The following is a 22,083-nucleotide window of genomic DNA, read 5'->3' as shown; positions in this document are numbered from 1 at the left end:
AGAGCGAACTTTAAGGAGCTGCCCTTTATTGAAACCTCGTTTGTCACCGGAAAAGAAGAGTCGATGTTTCTCTTTGGAAGAGGCTCCGTGCAAAACCAGGGTTCGAGAGCGAAAAACAGGGGCTTCTGATAAAGACAGGCTGGAGGTTGGTGTGGATCTGGTTTGCCGTTTCATGTCTCGTTGTAAATCTGGTCTATCTGCTGCTTGTACATCTGCATTACTACCGGTCTCTTCAGCTTCATGGTGGGACCTTTGGAGAAAAGGAAAATGCAAAATAATTGAATAAAGGGAAACTAGAAGTCGGGTGATGGGACGAAGGGTGCGATCGGACGGCTTGGCAGAAATACGGTGCCAGGGTAGATCACTGGATCCTTTCTCCAGGAGAGATTCCTGGAAGGGCTGTGATCCTGCTCTAAATAATCTTAATTTATCTCTGTGTGCCTCCTTGCAAAAGGCAAAGGAAAGAGCAGCTGCTTCCAAAATTGCTTACCGAGCATGCATGAAAAGCCAAATGCAGAGAAAAGAGGAGATAAGCCTGCAAAGAGCCACTGAGGTTTGGGACTAATACTCCGCAAGCCACACTCTCTCAGCCTCAGAGGAAGGCCATAGTGGCCATCCTCTTCTGAATAAATCTTGCCAAGAAAACCCCATTACTGGTCAGCCTGAGAGACAGCCTTAGTTGGAAATGACTGCCACAGCTTAATCCCTATGGGACTTGTAATTTTGTTGTGGCAGCAGAGCTCGCCAACAGAGAAAATGAAATATCCCACAAAGCTGCAAATCCCAGGATGCCATTGCATGGAGACAAGGTGCCAAACTGCTTTATTTCTGCAGTGTGGATGCAGCCCTGGTTGCTTCGTTTCACACGTTTGCGTTAAGCTTTAAATAAAATGTTTGCCAAAACCTGGCTCCTCTTTTTGGGGTGCAGCCTCATGCTGTGCCTGCCTCTGGCGCTCAATTTTGCCATCAAAGGAGGGAGGCATGGGCTTTACTTGCTAGCAGCAAAGGAAGTGAGGCAGCTGCTTCATAGACACTCACCCAACTCTCCCCCAGAGATAGAGAAATCCTTGTCCAGCAGAATCCACTTCTGGATCTTCTGGGCGTTGGAGGTGGCCTGTTCGTTGACGGACATCACCCCTTTCTGGATGGCTGTGTAGACGGCTGGGTCTTTGGTGTGGACGATCTCGGAGACCTTGGTGGCATGGCTGCCCACCTTCCGGCAAAACTCAATCACTTCAGGGGTGAGGTTGTCCTCCGGCTCACCCGAATCCAAGTTCACAGTGCTCTGGAGAAACCAACAACATGATTTTGAAGCAACTGCCTTGGAGACTGCATCCGCACTGCAGAAACAATCCAGTCTGACACCACTTTAACTGCCACAGTTCCATGCTAGGGAATCCTGAGAATTTTTTGAGACATTTAGAAAGGTCTGTGGTGCCTCACCAAACTAGCCACGATTCCCCAGCATTGAACCACAGCTGATAAAGTGTTGCCGAACTGGATTATTTCTGCAGTGCAGATACAACCTGATTTCCAAACAGGAATATACATGTGTGTGTGTGTGTGTGTGTGTGTGTGTTTGAATGACAAAGCTGTGAGTAATTTGCACTTAATGCACGATGCTTCACAGCATCAGTAGGGAACTAGCGACCTCCGGTTTGGGACACGGGATGATGCTAAGCTGGGAAACGTAGTGCCGGTCCTTACCTTGAGTGTCATGAGCATGCTCAGGAATTTGGCTTTGTCTCCCACCAACATGACATTGCTGAGGATGGGGACGGCTTCCTTCACCGCATCCTCGATCGGCACCGGAGGGATGTTCTCTCCGCCCGCGGTGATGATGAGCTCTGCCAAAAAGAAGGCGGCAATTGCAATGCTCAGTCTGTGCTCTTCCCATTCCCCAGACTAGAGATGCAATGCTGTGCTACAGGCTACCCAAAATCCCGTATCTTCCCCATGAGCCGGCCTAAGCCGTCTCTTGAACCTGCCACCTTCGCAGGCTCTTGGGAACGAGGGAGTCAGAGCTTTCTTGGTATCTGCTCCCAGACTTTGGGAATCCTTCTCTAGGGAGATTAGAACGGCTCTTTCTTTGCAGGTGAAGAAATCCTACTTGGTCATAGAAGCTCACTGGGGGACCTTGGGGCCAGTCACACTCTCTCAGCCTCAGAAGAAGGGAGTGGCAAATCCCCTCTGAACAAACCTTGACAAGGAAACTCCATGAAAGGTTGGGTGGCCATAAGTCAGAAATGACTGGGAGACACACAACAACAACAACGAAAACCTTTTTATTCCAACATAACTTTTAGAACTGATTGTCAACCTCGAAAGGAGTAATCCCAACAAGGAGGCCCAATTTGTTCGTTCATACATACCTTTGATTCTCCCCGTAATGTAGAGGAAGCCGTCCACGTCGTGTTTTCCCAGGTCTCCCGAATGGAGCCAGCCGTCGTCATCGATGGCTTCCTTCGTCTTTTCCTCCATGTTTAGGTAGCCCATGAAGACGTGGCGGCCGGCAAAGCAAACCTCTCCGATGCCCTCCTTGTCTGGTTTGAAAAGCATCGTCTTACAGCCAGTGATCTCCTTCCCACAACTGGCAAGAGAAAGAATGGGGCGGATAAGCAAATGAGGGAAGAAGAGAACAGGAAAGGAGGATGACAAAGAAGATGACAAAGAAAAAGAAAGAACAAGAGGAAAGTAAGAAAAAAGCTATGTAAGGAAGAAGACAATAAGGAGGAAGAGGATGAGAAGAACAGGATAAAGAAGAAAATATGATGAAAAGAAGAAGAAAATACATAAGGATGAAAACAATAAGTAGGAAGAGGATAAGAAGAAGCTGATAAAGAAAGAAAGAAAAAGAAGACAGAAGATAAGAAAACAGATGACTAAGGAAGAAGAAAATAAAAATAAGAATAAGAAGATAAAGAAGATAAATAAGAGAGTAAGAAGGAAGAGGGTGAGAAGAATAAAGAAAAAGAAAAAAGGATATGATAAGAAGAAAATAGATAAATAAGGAAGATGACAATAAGCAGAAAGAGGATAAGATAAGAAAGAAAAAAAGATGATAAGAAGAAGATAAAGAAAGAAAAAGAAGACAGAAGATGATGATAAGAATAAAAAGGATAAGATGAAGAAAAAGAAAGAAGATAAATAAAGAACAGTAAGAAGGGAGAGGATAAGAAGGTGATCAACAAATACAGAAAGAAGAAAGATGATGATGAAGACAACAGATAACGAAAAGAACAATAAGGAGGAAAAAAATAAGATAAAACATACCCAAACCTGATACATAAATGAGCAAAAGAAGAAAGAGGAAGATATGAAGACCATAAAGAGGAAAACAGACAGTATGAGCTTGAAAGCTGCCACCAAAAGGACCCTGTCTTGCCAACGCATGTAGCGTGCAGAGAACCCGCAGCACCCATCCGTCCCTTACCTGGTGAGCCTGAACGAATTCGGATGGGAAACGGTATGGGGCCCGGAGCTCTCGCTCATGCCATAGAGTTCGTAGATGGGGATGTCAAGGCTGAGGAAGTACTCCAAGGTGTCCCTGGAGATGGGGGCGGCCGCCGTGTAGCACTTGAAGCAGCGGTCCAGCCCCAGGGCTTTCCGCACCTTCTTGTAGATCAGCGTCCGCGCCAAGCGGTAGTTCAGCGGGAGGTCCGTGGTGCTGGGGGACAAGAGATGGAAAGCGGCCATGAGAAGAAGGGACTGGGATTTCCTTTGCAGGACCCCACCGGATTGTCACAAGAGGGCCAGCTGTCCATGCAGGAGGTGGCCAGTCCCATTAAAAGGCAGCCCTGTGGCAGACAGACCCAAGCCTTTGGAGTGGCATAGGGGCAAAGAGATTGTATGCGTTCAAGTAATTTCTGAGTTATGGCACCCTATCTTGAGGGTTTCTCAGCAGAGGTTTGCCATTGCCATCCCCTGAGGCTGAGAGCATGTGACTTGCCCAAAGCCACCCAATGGGTTTCATGGCCAAGCTGGGATTCGGATTCTGGTCTCCAGAGTCATAGTCCAGCTCTGTGCAAGACCACTGAGCTCCCTTGAAATGTGGCTCTGGAGGAGAGTTTTGCAAACACTCTGGGCAGCTAAAAAGACCCATGGATGGGTCCAAGAGCAAATCTTCCCCTAGAAGCCAAAAAGACTCAATGGAGGCTTTAATACTTTGGAGTGGAGCATAGGGAATCTTGGAGATGTTTAATCTACAGGGTCACCATGGGTCAAGATCAACTCGCGGATGGATAACAACAACAACACTTTGAATATATCAATGAATTAGAAGAGATAATTCTTGGGGGAGTGGAAGGGCGCAGAAGAGGAATATGCCACCAAGGAAGCCTTGAAGGTCCTGAGCTTGCAAGACCTTTGCAGGACTGTGGGTGCCTTGGAGGTCTCCACAAGTTGGAGAGTATGAGGAAAGGCGAAACATGACCCCCAGCGTGCCCACAGTTGCCCACTTCCAGCTCAAAAGACTACTCCCCTCCCCATGCTCTCCAGATCCAGCAAATGGGGCCTTCCAAGTCAGCAGGGTTACAGATCCACTCCAGGGTTTCATTTGAATGCCAAAGGAGTTTTCCAAGGTGCTGCATTTATTTACTACAGTTTCCCCTCCATTCCACAGACTTGATATCTGCGGTTTTGATTATTCACGGAGAGGTGATCTCCATTAAAGTTAATGGTGCATGCACCTGTGACACACGCACATGGCTGCATGCAGGAGCACGTGGCCATTCAAAGCTATGAGGCTGGAATATATGCAAATTTCCAAATTCATGGGGGGGGGGGGCTGGAATGGATCCCCCACAAATTCGGAGAGAGGATTGTATATTGACAAGGGGGCTCAGCACTTTGGAGAGCTCCTTTAATGGCTGCAGTAAAATGTGGGGTGGCTTCCCTGCCAACCACCATCGCCTTTAACAGTCTCAAATCCGCACGCCTAGTCCCCACTTTGTGCATTGCAAGTGAGAGGTTATCCTTACCCTCCCATACGCTTGAGGTTGGTCTCCAGCCCAACAGCTTTGGCCCAGGTGGCAATCCGACGCTTCAGGGCCGAGGACTTAGCCCCGACTGACTTCATTCGCTCCTGCATCTTCTCCCAGACACGGGGGACGCCCAGGAAGGCAGTGGGCCTCGCTTCCTTGAGAGTCTCTACCAAGGTGCCCTGAAAGAGCGGGAGGTCAAGATTGGCATGCTCCAGGAGGCTTCTCCTCTGGGTTTCCTGCACTAGGTCGAATTATGACCCTTTGGGGGGGGTCCCTTTCCCATAGCATAAACCTACATTTTGCACGCAGGAAGTCTCAGATAGGGTGTTTAGATGGAAAGAGCTCCTGAAAATCAATACCAAACAAGGATGGCAACTCTGCAGTTGTGGCTGGACTGCAAATCCCAGCATGCTGGAAGTTACAGTGCAGTCATATGCAGAAGAGAACCAAGCACAGGAACTACAGAGTCTGCTGGATGTGGCTGGACTACAAGTCCCAGCAGCCTGAGTTTGCATTATGATGCTTTATTCTGTTTTAATCTTCTGTACTTTTCACAGAACATGGCTGTTAACGGCAGCATTTTCAATTTCTGCAAGCCTCTTTGTGTGCCTCGGGGTAGGCTGAAATAACAGCAACAACAACAACAACAACAACAAGCCCACCTCTCCCTTCAAATCGAGGTGGGTTCCAAAAAATAGTAGAAATACAATTACATAATGCAATAAATCATAAAAATCAAGGGATATATACATTAAGTAAATCCTTGAAGTCAACTTTCACTTCGAAGATTTCAAGTCAAACTTCTCCTGTGTTTTTCTAGGCCAGATTTATTTGGAGGAAGTTTGCTATTGCTTTCCTCTGAGGCTGAGAGAGTGTGACTTGCCCAAAGGCACATAGTGGGTTTCCATGGCCAAGTGGGAATTCAAACTCTGATCTCCAGAGTCACAGTCCTAACTCAAACCAAAAAACCATGCTGGCTGTGGTTGTTGTGTGCCTTCCAGTCGTTGCTGACTTATGGCAACTCTAAGGCGATCTTATCAAGGGTTTTTCTTGGCAAGATTTGTTCAGAGGAGGTTCGCCATTGCCTTCCCCTGAGGAGGCTGAGAGAGTGTGACTTGCTTTCATGGCCAAGCAGGTAATCGAACTCTGGTCTCCAGAGCCACAGTCCAACACTCAGACCATTATACCACACATTTTCAAAAGGAGAGAGTGTTCTTGTGGTACCTTTAGTGCATCCGGTTGCGCAAAGCATGTTTGCATGCCAAATGTGATAGGCAGCCAAATGTCGATCATCTGGGCAGCGATGTGGCTGAGCGGAAGGTAGCTGACCACCACCTCCTGCTGCTCTGTGGCTGTGGTAACCCCAACAAACTGCCCTCCAGCCCTCGCCGTCCATGTGATCTGGAAGGCCAAGAGACACACAATGTGCTTGATGCAAACACACAAGGACAGAGAGGCTGCGCAGCTGAGCTCCATCTCTGCCCTACAATCCCCATCTTTGTAGGAATTTCCAGTATTAACCTAGCAGTGTTGCTGTGACCGGTTCCCTGCATGGTGAGCCGCTGGGTTTGGGAACTCCCCACCACCGCGCCCGGCGTCTCAACTTACGTTGTCGTGGCTGAGCATGACCCCCTTGGGCTTCCCCGTCGTTCCTGAGGTGTAGATGAGGGTGCAGCACTGGTTGGGGCTCTGAGACTCAATGATGTTGTCGAGCAAGTCGTCCGAGATGCTGCTGCCCAGCGCCATGAACTCGTTCCACTGGGGAAAGACGAGAAAATAAACCATTATTATCGATGGTTATGGGTCATTCTTATGGAGGGCGAAGAGGAGGCACCAAACTCCCCCCCCGTTCTCAAAAATACGGTTGCCTTGGGATGTGTGTCAAGGAATGGCAAAGGATGGGGAAGGAGTCATAATGGGAAAACTCACTGAATAGAGATTTGGTCTTTTCTCCTTGATTTCTTCGCCGTATTGGATGATGGCTTTCAAGAGGGGCAGTTTGCTTTCAACCTAGAACAGAATATCATCAGCATATTATTCTTACTTATATGAATGTCTGCCTTCAGGTTGCCTGTCGACGTTCAGCAACTCCATCAATTCTGGAGGGTTTTCTTCAGCAAGGAAGAACCCAGAATTGGTTTGGCCACTTTCTTCTTCCAAAGTGCAGTTTCAAAATGGTTCTCCTGTACCTATATCTATTATATATCCATCTCTCCTCTATATCTCCCTCTCTTATCTATAGCCCTGCCTAAAATGTCACCAGCATTTGAATATATATACTGTATATTTTATCTATTTGAGCAGGTCTGGGGAAAGATTCAGGTCAGACCAAGGGGCTTAGACACGGTGAATTTTGGCAAAGCTTACAAGACGGCTTTTGCTCACCTCCAAGATTTTCTGGAGCTGCTTGTCGTTCTCCACCACAATGATGTTGGCACCGCAGTTTTCGGCAACATACTGGCAGGCTTCCGGGGAGTTGGTGGTATAAACACCAACAGCAAAGCCCCTGAAAAGTGAAGAAAAAGAGAGGAAATCAGCCACGGAGACCCCCGGCAAAGCCCCTTTAAGCAGACCAATGGCAACCCTCAAGAGAAGCCACCATGGGGAGTGTGTGACTTGCTCAAGAACACCCTGTGGGCTCCATGGCCAAGCAGGGATTCGAACCCTGGTCTTCGGTGTCGTAATCCAACATTCAAAGCACTGTGTCATGCAGCTCTCTGACTCGTTCCTAGCCCTTCTTAAAAATGCCACCAGACTTTGATAATATACACTCATCCCTCCATATCTGTGGCTTTGACTTTTGCGGATTTGATTATTTGTGGATTTTATTAATATGTCCTTTTCAGGAATATCTAGGTCCTCCAGCAGAACTCTATGGTCACCTTTAACAAAAGTTGCACAGAAGGATCTAGAGATTCCTAGAGAGGACACTCCACTAGGCATTTGTAGCTCCTCCAGTGCAATTCTGTGGTCAATATCTGGCAGGTGTTGATCATAGAGTTGCAGTGGAGGACTTAGAAATTCCTAGAGAGGTATTATCTCAGGTTGTTATTTGCGGTTTTTCCACACACATATATAAAACACTTTCATCAACAGATGCAAAATAATTTCAGTGTCGAATGAATTACAGATGACACTAACAGATAGCAATGTAGTTATAAATGTTTTATTCCATCGTAAAGCGCCATGTACATCAATGGCGCTATATAAATAAATGATAACAACAACAGACTCAGGCGTCTGGATAATTTGGTTCACAATTATATTGTTTTGGGTTTTTTATAATTATTTCCTTATCTCTGACTGGATGTATGTGTGTGTGTTTATATATACATACATACATATATTTTAGATGGCACTTCTTCCTTGGCAAAACCCACTGCTTTTGGTCGTTTTACTTGTACATTGATGGCACAATATAAATTAACAATATTTTGGTGGTCACAGGGCAAGGGGACAAACTGGTTTTCTCACCCGGCCAGAATGGCTCCGATGTCCGAGATAAACCACTCCACGGAGTTGAATCCCAGGATGCAAACCCCGTGGAAACGCTCCAGGCCCAACTGGGAACCAAGAATTGAGACCAAACAAAAAGCTAAAGTTAATAAGTTAAAATTTAAAATGTCATTACAAACTGGATTAAACTGACGGAAGTAACCATGAGCTGCTTTCTCCCAAAATCAAGCCTATTAACCCCTGATTTTTAAATTCTAAAAACACAGCTGGAAACCCTGCCAGAGAAGAGAGACTGCTCAAAACCCAGATCCTATTTGTTTGTAAGGAGAAAACTGAACCATTGACCTAACCAGGGTTATACTTTTACTCTTCTGTTGAAGAATTTATGCCCAGGAAAAACATTAACTCTATTCACTAAGAAAACTTGTCCCTGTATATTTAAATACAGAAATGCACCTGTAAAATATTAATTTTACAGAGGGAAATGGGATACATGTCAGGTCAAAAGGATGGAGCCGGTTGACAAGAGGACAAAAGTAAGCCTGCACAAAATTACTTTTTAAGCCAAAAGACTCAAGTTCAGGAACTAAGTCTAGGAAGGGCAAGACTCTCTTCTCCCTCTCCTCCTGAACTGCGTGCAAACTATTTTCCATGCAAAGGTTTATTCAGCAAAACCTTGCCATTGCTTTCTTCTGAAACTGAGAGTGCGAGACTAGTTGTTTGCAAGGATGCGCTCAGCTCTGTTGCACTGAATCAGGGAGTTAAGAGTCCCAGAAAAGGCTACTTTCTAAACCAAGGACTTGCTCTGCTGCCTACTCAGAGCCTCCCACCCGACCCCCAAAATGCCCCGAACCTTCAAGAAGCTTTTTGCAGCCACGCGGCACTCCTCATAGTACTGCCGGAAGGTCAGCCGGCTCCACCGGCCTTGTTTCTTGTAAGCCAACGCGAAGTAGTCCCCATATTGGTTCACGGCGTTCAGGAAGAGCTTGTGCACCGTCAGGGGGGGCTCGCACCCAATGCCGCTTTCGTCCATGCGCAGCTTGACTTGGCCATCGCGTTTGGTGGTCCACAGGCCCACTGGAGGGGGAGCTGGATGGAAGGAAAAGAAAGAAGACCACCTTAAAGTCATAGACTCAAGTGTGGGTCTCCATAGCCGAGCGGGGATTCGAACCCTGGTCTCCAGAGTCTGGCGCTCAGACTATTACATCAAACACATGGCTGCCATCTTATCAGCTCAGTTGGTAGAAAATGAAGGCTACACAGCAGAGAAAGCTCTTGGTTCTTTCTCAGAGGAGTAAAGCATCCCTTTGCATTGATGGACTGGCCCCCCAAACTAATTCTACCCAGACTGTCTCCTATTTGGGGTCAAATTTCCTTGGCTGGCGAAATGGGGAGCCCCAGGATGGTCTTGCAAAGGTCACATCCCTCCAAGGGTGGACGATGGGCTTGCAAAGGTCAGAGAAAGAAAGAAAGTGAATGCATGACCCATTGTTCCCACTTTCCATAGGTATGAGAAATGTACAAAAGAGGGGAGGAATCACTCTCCCAGTTTCTTCCCGACTTTCCTATCTTATATTGCATTGAGAGAATACAATATATTCATATAATATATGAGAACTCAATATCTCGATCCTCTCATTGCTCACATTAGAGCTTTTAAACCATTCCCCAAAATTGACATTTTTGCTCAAAGGATTTGACATATCAAACGGCCAAGTATCTTACGAAGAGAGAGAATTGCAATCTCTTTTTTGATAAAATATCATCTTAGTTCTATTTTGCATATCATGCCAGGCCTATTTTGCACACTTGTATCATTAAATTGATTATATTATTCAAACTGTGTGTGAGTTTATGCTGTTTGTTTTTCCCTTTTACGGTGCAAAAATCTGGCTGGCTAATGCCGAATAAACATGTTGTCCTATCAGAGTCATATATCAGAATCCAACAAGCTGGCTAATACAAACCGACCCTTTCTGTGAGAGCTGTTCAGGCTGGGCCAGGATGCCAACAACGACTCCAAAACCCATCTGCCTCGTCCTCCTTACCTTTGTTGGAGCGAAACATCTCTGGTGCGGATTTCTTGTTGGTCTCAGCTGCCTCCGACGGCTGGTTTTCAATGCTGCAGAAAAGAAAAACAGGTGGACTAGTGAGGTTTTTGCCATCCCTCGGCTCTGGGTTCAAGGCTCCTTAGCCCATCTGCTGCCCTGCAGTGAACCATCCGCCGTGTCCCCTTTTCTCTCTCCACTTAATCTTTTCCAAAAGCTGGATTTTGAGCATCCCTGGCTAAAGAGGCAGGCGGCAAATGGAGAGGATTACATTTTCTCATTTCTCATTTAATTCACTCAAGGCTGAGCCCACTTTGCTGATTCTGACGGAAGGAGACCCTAAAATGACCCTTCAGAGAAAGGAGTCAGCAAAACCCATCTGATCTTGGAAGCTAAGCAGGGTCAAGCCTGCAAGGACTTGAAAGGGAGATCACCAAGGAATCCCAGATGCTGGAGGCTCTGTTTCAGAGGAAGGAACTGGCAAAGCCATCCCTTGCCTAAGAAAACCCTCTGAAACCCATCACTATAAGTCAGCAGGAGACTGGAAGGTATGTAGATACAAAGCAAAGCTGTAATAGGGTTTTGTGGCAAGATTAATTCGGAGAAGCTCGACCCACTCTGCTTTCCTCTGGGGCTGAGACAGTGTGACCCCCAAGTGAGAGATCAACAGTAAAACAATGAAGTAGCCATGCAAAACAACAACATAAAATATTGCAAAAATTCCCTAAATGCTTTCTATGTTGAAGTTGTGGTCTGTCCAACAAACAATTATACGCAATGAAATAATTACTGTATTTGCAACCATTGGTTTTTTTTTTAATTGCAGCATTTTATATTGTTATTTTGCAATGTCATTTTGTTGCTTTCCCACTGATCTATTCTTGGAAGGATATTGGGAGAGGTTTGCCATGGCCTTCCCCTGAGGCTGAGTGTGTGCCTGGACCAGGGTCACCCAGCTGGTTTCATGACCTGGCAGGGAATTGAACTCAGAGTCCTAGTTCAAAGTCCCAAACGCTACGTTACACACCCAGCAATAATAAAAATAATAGCTTGCTAAATGCCCAGCCAATGCCACAGTTACCGTCGCGTCCACAGGGGGGCACCCTGGTGCTGGGGGTGACTCTTTTAGATGGTTGTCTTCTTCTTCTGGTGAAAATGGGGCATCTTTTTTTGGGGGGACAGCAGGTGGTCCTCAGTTTGTTGGGAGTCCCCTCTTTCCTCCTGGAGGCGCCAGTGTTCGGAAGAGGGTCTCCCCCCCCCCCCTTGCAGCCCCTCTGGCCACTCCAGGAGGGCAACTACGTGGCAGCAGTGATCTTCCTGCCTCTGCCAGCCCAAGGGTGGGGCGTGGCCTGCGTTCTAGAACCCTCCGACCTGCTTGTGATGTCATCTGGGATCCAGACCCAAGTTCCACCCGGGTCGGAAGGGCAGAGGATCCACTCCGGGTCTTCCTTTGAACCCTATAGGAGCTCACCGAGGTTCCTGCGGGTCACAGCCAACATGGCGAAGTGCAGATGCTTGTGGTGAGAATCACCAGAGCCGCGTGGCCCCAAAGGCCAAACAAATGCAGGCTAAGCCTCCCTTATCCAAAATGTTGGGCACCCAAAGTGGTTTGGATTGCAGATTTTGGAATATTTGTTGCTGTGTGCCTTCACATCGTTTCCAACTTATGGAGACCATAAGGGGAAGCTATCATGGGGATTTTTTGGCAAGATTTGTTCAGAGGGGTCTGCCATTGCAATACTCCGAGGCTGAGAGAGTGTGACTTGTCCAAGGTGGGTTCCTAGATGTCTTGGAGATGGGACCCACATCTAAGAACAAAATTCATTTATGTTTCGTGTAGACCTAGCCAGAAGGTCAAGCGTGGCGTTGTGGTTTGAACGTTGGACTATGACTCTGGGGAGCAGGGTTCAATTCCTGCTCAGCTATGAAACCCACTGGGCAGAGTGTCTCAGAGGATGGCAATGGCAAACCTCCTCTGACCAGGATAGCTTTGCCTTAGGGTCACTGTAAATCAGAAACGACTTGAAGGCATGCAACAAGAAGGGAAGTCATCCTACAAAAATCCTGAGATTTGTAGTTTGGTGAGGAACACGGCCGCTCCGACAGTCCCTGCCGAATACCTCACCAAACTACAAATCCCAGGGTTCTGTCGGATGGAGTCAGGGCAGTCAAAGTGGTGTCAAATATTGTGTATTTTATTGTATTATGTATTGCACTGTGTATTGAACTGCATTCTGTAACCCACTGCGATCTGTAGGGAGAGGCGGGATATAATTGTTTTATTATTACATTATTAAACTGCTTTAATTCTGCAGTGTGGATGCTCCCCTAGTCACTGGGAAATCAGATGTATAATCCCTGCACCACACTTCACCTGTCGAACCAGTAGGAAGAAAAGGAGAATAACAATAACTATTATTATTACTATTATTATTATTATTATTATTATTTCTTATCCACCTCTCCTTGTGGCTCAAGGCAACGAAGCAGCTTTTAACAAAGCAGCTTTTAACGACAACCAGTTGGATGTGTTTGCAGAGTTTCCAAAGACAATAGAGGAGGAAATGAAAAGCCTGGTTTATTGAGACACAAAAGACAGAACAAACAAGAAGGGGAAGAATTCAGGAAATGGGGGAAGAAAAGGACTTTCCCTCTGCCTTCAGCACTTCCTGAAACTTTACACCTTTTCTCTTTTCATTGTCTTTTGGTTCAAGCGTTTTTTTTTCCAGCTCCTGAGAGGCTGAGAGAGTGGCACCTTTGCTTTCTGGTGGCTCAGGGTACACAAACTTTGCTTCATGCACAAAATTAGTACAAAATATAGGTTGAGCCCCCCCTTATCCAGAATCCTGAAATTCAAAATGGTTTACATGGGTCTCTGAGACACCTTTCCTTTCTGATGCTCCAAGTGTGGACAAACTTTGTTTCATGCTCACAATTATTAAGAATATTGTGCACAAAATTACCTTTGGGCTAAGTGCATAAGATGCATATGAAACATAACATGAACTTTGTGTTTGGGCTCAGGTATCCGATCTAAGATCTCTCTCCTTATATCGATGCAAAACAGACCAAAGTCCAAAACAACTCCCAAATCCAAAACGCTTCTGGTCCCAAGCCTTTCAGATAAGGGAGATATCAGTTTGCACTTAGCTTGAAACTGGTTGAAATCTTGCAAAAGAACTTAAAGCTATTTAATAAATAAACCATTTACAATGTTAAAAACATTTTAACTATTCCTGACTGGTGTAGGAACTGGAGCCAGCATGGTTTAGTGGTTTGAGTGTTGGACTATGGAGATCAGGGTTTGAATCCTGCCTCGGCCATGGACACTCACTGCGTGACTTGGAGCAAGTCACTCTCTCTCAGCCCCAGAAGATGGCAATGGCAATCCTCTTCTGAATAAACATGCCAAGGAAACTCTGTGATAAGAGTCACCATAAGTCGGAAATGACTTTAGGGCATGCAACAACAACTATGTTTCACACTTCAGCCACATTCCCAAATGCAAAAATGGGAGGGAATGCAAGTCGTTCTTTGTGTCTGGGAGAGAAGATTTCACCAACCTGGGCAAAGTGGTTACTGAAACCTCGTCCAGTGAAATCTGGTTTGGTTCTGGAGGAGGAGGAGAAGGTGGAACCGGGTTCTCCATGGAGGAATCCGCCATCGCCACCACTGCTGCCATCTTGCCCCGATTCTCCCTAAACCACAAAGACAAGAAATTCAGATTAAGGGAAACAATGGCACAAATGTGGAGTGTGTAACTCCAGCTGTCCCAGTCTGGCATGGAAAGTCCTATTTACTCCTCTGCCGTCTCACTTTCTCAGCTGCTTTTAAAATGTCCCGGTTTCTCTCCTCTCCTCCTGCATTCCCCTTTTGTCCTCAATTGCTGCAAAGTGCAAAAGATGTGTTGTTGTGTGCCTTCTGACTTATGGTGACCCTAATGCAAACATATAATGGGGTTTTCTTTGCAAGATCTCTTCAGTGGAGGTTTGCCATCGCCTTTCCAGAGGCTGAGAGAGTATGACTTGCCCCAAACCACAGTGGGTTTCATGGCTAAGCAGGGATTTGAACTCTGGTCTCCAACACTTGAGTAGTCCAACACTCAAAACATTACTCCTGCATTCTTATTATTCTTAGAACCAGCATGGTCTATGACTCTGGAGACCAGGGTTTGAATCCCCGCTTGGCCATGGAAACCCATTGGGTGAACTTGGGCGAATCACACTCTCGCAGCCTCAGAGGAAGGCAAGCTCCCTCTGAACAAACCTTGCCAAGAAAACCCCATGATAGGTTCTCCTTAGGGTTGCCATAAGTTTGGAACAACCTGAAATAATGCCAGAGATAAAGATGTAGTATTAATAATATCGTCGTCATCATCCTAACACACTTGAAGTTACATACATGGATATAAGTGTCTCAATGAGTAAAAACAATCCTGTGCTGGCCTTAAACAAGGGTTTTCCTCACCTTTGGAAAAGCTGCTTCAGCAGCCGGTGAACTTTGCAGCATTTCCTGTCTCAGTTCTTTTTCAAAAACTGCGCTCGCTGGGGAGTGCCTCTTGCATCATGCGCCTTCCCAGCCCCGCTATTGGAGAGATGCGCTCACCCCACACAACCGCTGTCTGCTTTTGGCACCGCAACCCTCCGCCCCCCTTTCTCCGGCTATTTTCAACTTCTCATCTTCCTCTCCGCTTCCAGAAATCGATTTATTTTATCTTTTCGGGGGCTCTGCCGAGAAGGCAGCTGCCGGAGTGGGAAAGTTTCACAACTGCATGGCTTTTCCGGTGTGCAGACACACAAGCCCTAAGTGTGTTATGTGTCAAGTTGACTTATGGCAGCCCCACAAATTGCACTTGCACAAGGTTTTCTTAGGTCAGAAATCCCCAAGAAGTGGTTTTGCCAGCTCCTTCCCTTGAAATATCACCTACAGTTCGTTCGTGGTCTCCCAACCAAGTACCAACCAGGGCTGGCCCTGCTTAGCTTCAAAGATGAGACAAAATCTGGTGTTTTGAGGGCATTTAGGCCAAAGGTGAAGCATTCACATGCAAAATCCTCTTGCATCAGCGTTTTAAAGATAAGAGACTAAAAAATTTTCCAAGGTATTTTTAAAGCAAAGGTTGGGTACCTGATTGACCACCCAGGCTGCATCCACACTGCAGAAGTAATCCAGTTTGGCACCACTTTAACTGCCATGGCTCAATGCTGTGGAATCCTGGGAATGGTAGTGCTGCCAGACATCTAGCCTTCTCTGTTGGAGAGCACAACGAACTACACACCCCAGGTCTCCTTAGTATGGAGTGATGGAAAGTGGTGTTAAACTGGATTATTTCTGCAGTGCGGATGCAGCCCCGGCCCTAGCTTTTGGAGCTGCAATGGAGATGAATGGACTCATTCCATTTAAAATAAAGAAAAGAAAGGCTACACCTTCAGACCAGAAGCCTGAGAAATCCACAATTCTCAAGGGAAGCAGATGAAGGAAAGAGAGGAGAATCACTTATTTCGTTTCATGATGTGCCTCTTTGGATTAAAAACCACCCGAGGTTTCGAACGAACTGTTCCTGCCTCTGGAAGCTCCACTGGGCCAACAGCTGCAGATACAGAGACCGCTCCCCTAAAGGAAACTCAGTGGGAGCAAGCCATGAACAAATCCAGCCACATCAATGCCCTGTTTCCAAGAGAGGCCAGAAACCTAGCCGAAACTAAGACAAAATGTTGTTAACAAACGACCCTAGCAATGCATTTCAAGCAGAGAAGTGGGATTTAATCTCGTCTGATTTGTCTTTTCTCTCGGCTTTCTGTCTCCACACAAAGATGGAAAAATTCCAGATTGCTTTTGTGCATCTAGAAAAGTGTGTGCTGTTCTGCATTGAATCCAACAATTCGATTGCAATAAAAGCCACCTCAGTTTGCCATACCTCTTCCCATCACTGTCATCCCCCACATGCTCAGGGTTCGAACCCAAGCCTTGTCCCTCTTTCATCAGGAGGGACTATTTACACACAGTGATCAGCAATGTTTGGGGTGTGAAGAAAGAGAGGATGGCAAGAACCCAGACCTCGCAGAGATCAGAGAGAAGCACAGAAACCCAGTTAATACGAGAAGCAAGCAAAAAGCTGGGTCAGTGTTTCCCAACAGAGACCTAGTTTCTGCTTTAAGCAAGCGCTTTTCTAGACCTCAGGGCTGGGAAGGGAAGCAGGACTAAGGATCTTGTGTAAAGTTTCACCAAGGATGAAAAAGGAAGAAGTGGATCCAGCGAATTCGGGGGTGACTTGAACACAATCCCTTCTTGAACAATCGTTTCAGCCACAAAAAAACTGGCTTTGGGTGGTTGCCCCCCACAATGCAAAAAATCTCCCTAGATGACTTAAGTTGGGAAAAATAAAAGATTTGCTCTTTCTCCAATGAAATGGGAAGATATCTGTGGGGTGCATCAACTGCAAAAGTGTCTCTCAAGGGGGCAAAAGATTTCCTAGAGTTTGCAAAAGTTCCTCTTCCGAAAGGCCGAGGCCACTGCGACCTGGTTTTGCAAGACTATAATATTGGCCCAGGGTTAAAAATTACCTTGCCCGCCTTGGGTCCGAGGTTAATACAACCTTGTGCAAACATTCAGTGGTGACCCCAAAGTTTCAACAAGGCTGTTTGAAATTACAAAACTGCACCTGTGGATTAGCTGCCGGGACAAATATCCAAAGGGAATGCGATTTTATATATGGACGCAAAGGCAAGACTTGGGTAAAGCATGAAAAACTGCGGATCATGTAAACGGGGCAGTTGAGATTTGATTGTTCTGGTGGCCTGACCTGAACTCAGGACAAGAGGCTTTAAGAAAGCCAAAAAGCCAGATGATTTGCAGAGCTTTCAAGGAGTGGATGAAGACCTCAGAAGGGGCAAAGGCTTTCCATTCCTCATCCGTCCAAATGGAGACTTGAATGCAAGATTTATAAAAGAATTCCTGGGCAAATGCAAACAAACAGGGCTTGAGAAAGTAACTTTTCTTTGACTACCAACCCCAGAATCCCCCTCTCTGCCAAGCTGATGCCTGGCCAAGGATGATGGCTATTATCACAACCCGAAAAGAATTTAGAGAGCAATGGATGACAAAGTGGGTAATTCCTTCATTTTCTCTGGATGCTTAAGGTTTCCCAAAATGGTAATAACTTGGAATATGTTTAGGGGAGTGTGCTTGGGGTTAGGACCAGAAAAATGGACTGCAGAGTGGGATGGAGGGAGGTGGAAAGGGCTCAGGCCATGGTGATCCTGACCTGGACCAAAGTTACCTGAAAAGGGGTCCTGTAACCTTGGACTGGAATGGAGTTTAGCCAGAAAGGGACACAGGGGGTTGTAATGCTGGATAGGAATGGAGTATTCTGGGAAAGGGGCCAGCCCTGGAATGGAGTATCTGGCCAAAAAGGACAAACCATTGCACTCTTGGACTGGAATAACGTTACCTTTGAATGGGACAGAGATTGCCGAGACTATGAACAGGCATGAAGTGTTTTGGGAAAGGAGCCAGGACACTGTGCCTTCCCAGAGCTGCCACATTTCGTTGCAGGCAAACTGGAAGGAGCAGGGATGGTTTACCAGCTTAGCAGCCCACAATCTGTTTACTCCAACCGGAGCCCAGTCTGTCGTGAAGGGACCTGCTCCTGAGATGCTCTGGGTTTTGGTTGCAGCCAAAGAAGCATCTGGGCTAAGTTTTGGGCTTCGGGCTGACGCTACAAAGGCAGAAAATGTGAAATTGCACCCCATTGCTCAACCCCAAACAAGGGCAGCATTGCACCTGCTGCTCTGGGCCGCATCAGGTGCCGCATGGATCATGCCAGGCCTCTCCTCCAATGGGAGCAGGGCAAGGTGCAGTCATCCCAGCAGCACCATCACGTGAAAAACAGATCCCTGGGGGCCCAGAGGAGGTTACCAGAGTGCATTCACCAGCCTGGGATCTGGCCTCTTCTCCATCTGCTCTGAGTCAGATGGGAAGCCAGATGGAGATCAGGCTCTGCTCTCCTACACCAAGAAGGGAAAGGAAGAAAGACCCGGGCCTAGGCTGAAACACAGGGATGGAAGGGACCCCCAAGGGGCATCCAACCCCGCTCTGCCATGCAGGAATACATAGAATCCTAAAGTTGGAAGGAACCCCAAGGGGCAATCCATTCTAAACTCCTTCTGCCATGCTGGAATACAGAGGATCCTAGAGTTGGAAGGGAACTCCAAGGGGCCTCCACTCCAACCCACTTCTGCCATGCAGGAATAAAGAGACTCCTAGAAGGGAACCTAAAGGGGCATCCAGTTCAAACCCTTTCTGCCATGCAGGAATACACCATCCAAGCCCTGTCTGGGAAAGATGGCCACCCAGCCTCTGTTTACAATCCTCCAAAGAAGGGATTGGACAGCCCTTGCCTTCGGGAAGTCGTTCCTAAAGTTTAGGTGGACCCTCTTTGCCCACCTGCCCCAAAAAGTGGGCATGTGCCAGCATCACCAACAGAGTCCTCTCTATTGCACCTTTGGTGCGAACGATGGACATCTTTCCATGCCCAGCGCATGGAAAGATGCAGGAAGGATGCATTTCCCAGGAGCCCCTTATGATATGGGTTCGAAACAGGTATTCACATAGAACTGGAAGGGGGACCTCCACCTCTTTTAAGGTCCTGAAATTTTATAATTCAGTTCTCCATTTGGGGAGAAGCACAAGGGGCTGGGATTTATGGGGAAAGCACCCAAAGGGCAAATAATAGGGTGAATTCAAAGTATCCCATGCATTCAGCTCTCTGTTTCTCTAAGAAAAAGACATCTCAAGGTGAGGAAAATGGTGGTTTTTGGAGGAGAGGGAAAACGAAAGGAAAAGAGAAAGGAGACACACAGCAGCACACCATGCGCTGGAGAGCAAAAGCTAAAAATGAGTCACCTTTGCTGGAAAATGGGCAGAAAAAAAGATGAACCGACAGCCAGGTTCTGGAGAGAGAGAGAGAGACTGGCAGGTTTTAGAGAAAACAGCCTCCAATCCAACCAATTTGGGTGGCTTTTTATATTATTTTTGCAAAATCCGTGGGTGTGTTTACTTGGGACAGTATCTGCATACGGAAGCACCTGTTCCTGTTCTTTATAACATTATGCGCTTGCATATGGCAACGCCGTCCTACATAAAATATTATACAAACAGACATTACCAGAGAAGTGACAGACAGGCGCATCAACAGGAACAAGGTCCAAAGGGCCAGTCGGTCTTGCCAGAAGTCCTACCAGACAAATGGGAAAACTCAGAGAAATTAGGAGAGGAATAGGCCAATGTAGGGGACCTCAAGCTTTCCTTCTCAGAATGAGCTCCCGTCAATCCCCAAAAGCCAGCAGTGGGAGTTGTAGTCCTCCAACAAAGGTTACAATGACTGTGGCTTGGTTTTAGGGGGGGTTGGGTGGATAAAGTTCAGTCAAGGGCTTGCAATGGGCTTTTTGCAAATCATACAGGGAAATATTTCTGTGCATATGCATAAACACATCCTCCAAATACATACACACACACATATATATATACTGTATAGTCAAACACCATCAATAAATTCATTCTTTACAACAAGAGTGACAATAAAAGTCACCCCTTACCAATGCTCTCCCTTTTGGTTAAGACAGAGAAGCCAACATATATTATTATTTTTAATAATAATAATAATAATAATAATAATAATAATAATAATAATAATAATAATAATATCCTGGCTACTGAGCCTTGGGCTGGCTCTGCTTCCACTTTGGGCACTCTGTGCATGCTCAGAGGCACCCTGCTCTCGGTGCAACCTAGAAACCACGCAGCTGGCTCTGCCCAAAGGGGAACCACAAACCCCAGGGCTTTGTAATAGGCTTTGTAGTCTCCTCAGCTGGAAAAAGAGGAAAGGAAGAGGCTGAGGGAGGAGGAAAACACCAGGCTCCCTTTTCTCCCATGGCTGCCTCTTCCTTCCTCTTGGGAGAAAGCCACTTAAAACACATTTTTAAAAATTGGGGGGGGGGTCTTTGCACCCTCCAACTTCACCCAACCCCTTCCCAGAATACATACATATAAACATATACATATAATGCCCCCACTCACCTGAAAGAGACAGAAGAATTCTGCTTGCTGCAACCTGGCTTAGTTCCTTTTAAAGAAGGGAGGGGCCCCTGGGCGTGGCCTGAAGAGGAGGGGCGTGGCCATCTTCCTCCCTCCCCGCCCACTGCGCCTTCATTCATTGGCGGGTGGGCGTGGCCATCCCGGAAAGGTTCCTTCCCATTCATTCATCTATTCTTCCCTCCCTCCGAGAGTCCTTGCCTGCGCATGCGCAGCGCCCAACCACTAACCCTCGGTCATTGACCTCCTGTGTTTCTGAATGAGTGAGTGAATGAATGAATGGGGAGCATTTCTACGTGATCCGGCGGCAGGAAAGGGGCAAAGCTTTTTTGGGAGGGGAGGGGGGTTAGGCAGGTCACACTCTCTCAGCCTCTGAACAAAACTTGCCAGGAAAAACCCCAGGATGGTTTCAAGACATGGCTTGAAAGCACACAGCAACAGCATAGAAAGGGATGGAACAGTAAAAAAACATGAATTCTTATATATGAATTTTATATTTAATTATTGTTCTACGTATTGTAATATAAACATTGCATAGATCTCTTAATATGTGTATTTTATGCAGCTTAATATGTATATTTTACATAACGATTGTGTTTTAACTATGTTGTAACATGCCTCGAGTTGTGAGGAGAGGCAGGAAAGAAATACTGTAAAATTATTATTATTATTATTGAGATGTTTTATAAAAAGCTTCCTGTGGAACTCTTTGCCACTGGATGGGGGAAATAGTGCAACAAAATGGATGCCTGTGTTGCATCCTGTGTCTTTGGGCCCACTTTTGTTGACCTCTTTCTGGGGCTGAGAGAGTGTGGGTTTCCATGGTCCAGCCGGAAGTAGAACCCTCTTCTCCGAGACTCAAACCACGGCGCCAGGATGGCTCCCCTATTGATTAGTACTGCTCCACAATATTGTGTTTATGATAAGCAGAATATGAATGTTGGCAAATTTAAAAAAACCACCGTGTCCCTGACAAGCTCTTGGCTCGAACTCAAAACCCGTCTCCGAGAGAGAAGGGCGGACACCCGCTTTGCAGCGAACGATGACAAGGCATGACGATGAGGCACACCTTCATTCAGAAGCAGGTCCTCCTCGGTTCATGGAGGCCTCTGATGCTGGAGTTGAGCAACCCAAGGAACGCATTAAGTGCTATGCCTTTACACTGAAGGAGCTCCAAGACACACAGATGGGCTCAGCAAGGATTCGAACCTGGGTCTCCCCCATTCCCAACGTCATCCGTTTTGCTGAACAGCCAAATTGAGCCTCCAGTGGCCGCAGCAGTCTATCTACAAACAGAGAAAGACCTGTTTTGAGGGGCCTTTGAGGACAGATCCTTCGGGCGGGACGGGCCTAGCATGGTGCAATGGGTTTCCTATGTATTTTTGTTGGGCTGCTGTAGATTTTATTAAATATAATTTAACTTTTGTATTTTGACAATTGTAACAGTGTAATTTTTAAAAATCTGTTGCCAGCCGCCTTGAATTGCCCCAAAACATATATAGTGGTCC

The 22,083-nt window shown here is 46.5% G+C and overlaps 1 protein-coding gene across 1 annotated transcript; it reads right to left on the bottom strand.

The window, feature by feature from the left end:
- Positions 1-5: 5 nt before the first annotated feature.
- ACSBG2 (acyl-CoA synthetase bubblegum family member 2) lies at positions 6-14,183 on the bottom strand. The gene is made up of 14 exons (XM_042480425.1): positions 14,050-14,183; positions 10,487-10,560; positions 9,292-9,527; positions 8,457-8,545; positions 7,368-7,488; positions 6,912-6,992; positions 6,591-6,740; positions 6,207-6,383; positions 4,980-5,161; positions 3,434-3,667; positions 2,373-2,590; positions 1,708-1,847; positions 1,039-1,285; positions 6-250 (listed from the first exon to the last, which is right to left on the bottom strand). The coding sequence occupies exons 1-14, from the start codon at positions 14,166-14,168 to the stop codon at positions 171-173; spliced, it is 2,148 nt and encodes a 715-aa protein (XP_042336359.1). The 5' UTR covers positions 14,169-14,183; the 3' UTR covers positions 6-170.
- Between the last annotated feature and the right edge of the window lie 7,900 nt (positions 14,184-22,083).

This window comes from Sceloporus undulatus, chromosome 7 (genome assembly GCF_019175285.1).
Source record: "Sceloporus undulatus isolate JIND9_A2432 ecotype Alabama chromosome 7, SceUnd_v1.1, whole genome shotgun sequence".
NCBI lineage: Eukaryota > Metazoa > Chordata > Lepidosauria > Squamata > Phrynosomatidae > Sceloporus > Sceloporus undulatus.
The sequence above is the reverse complement of the archived record's forward strand: the minus strand, read 5'-3'. Positions and strand labels throughout refer to the sequence as shown.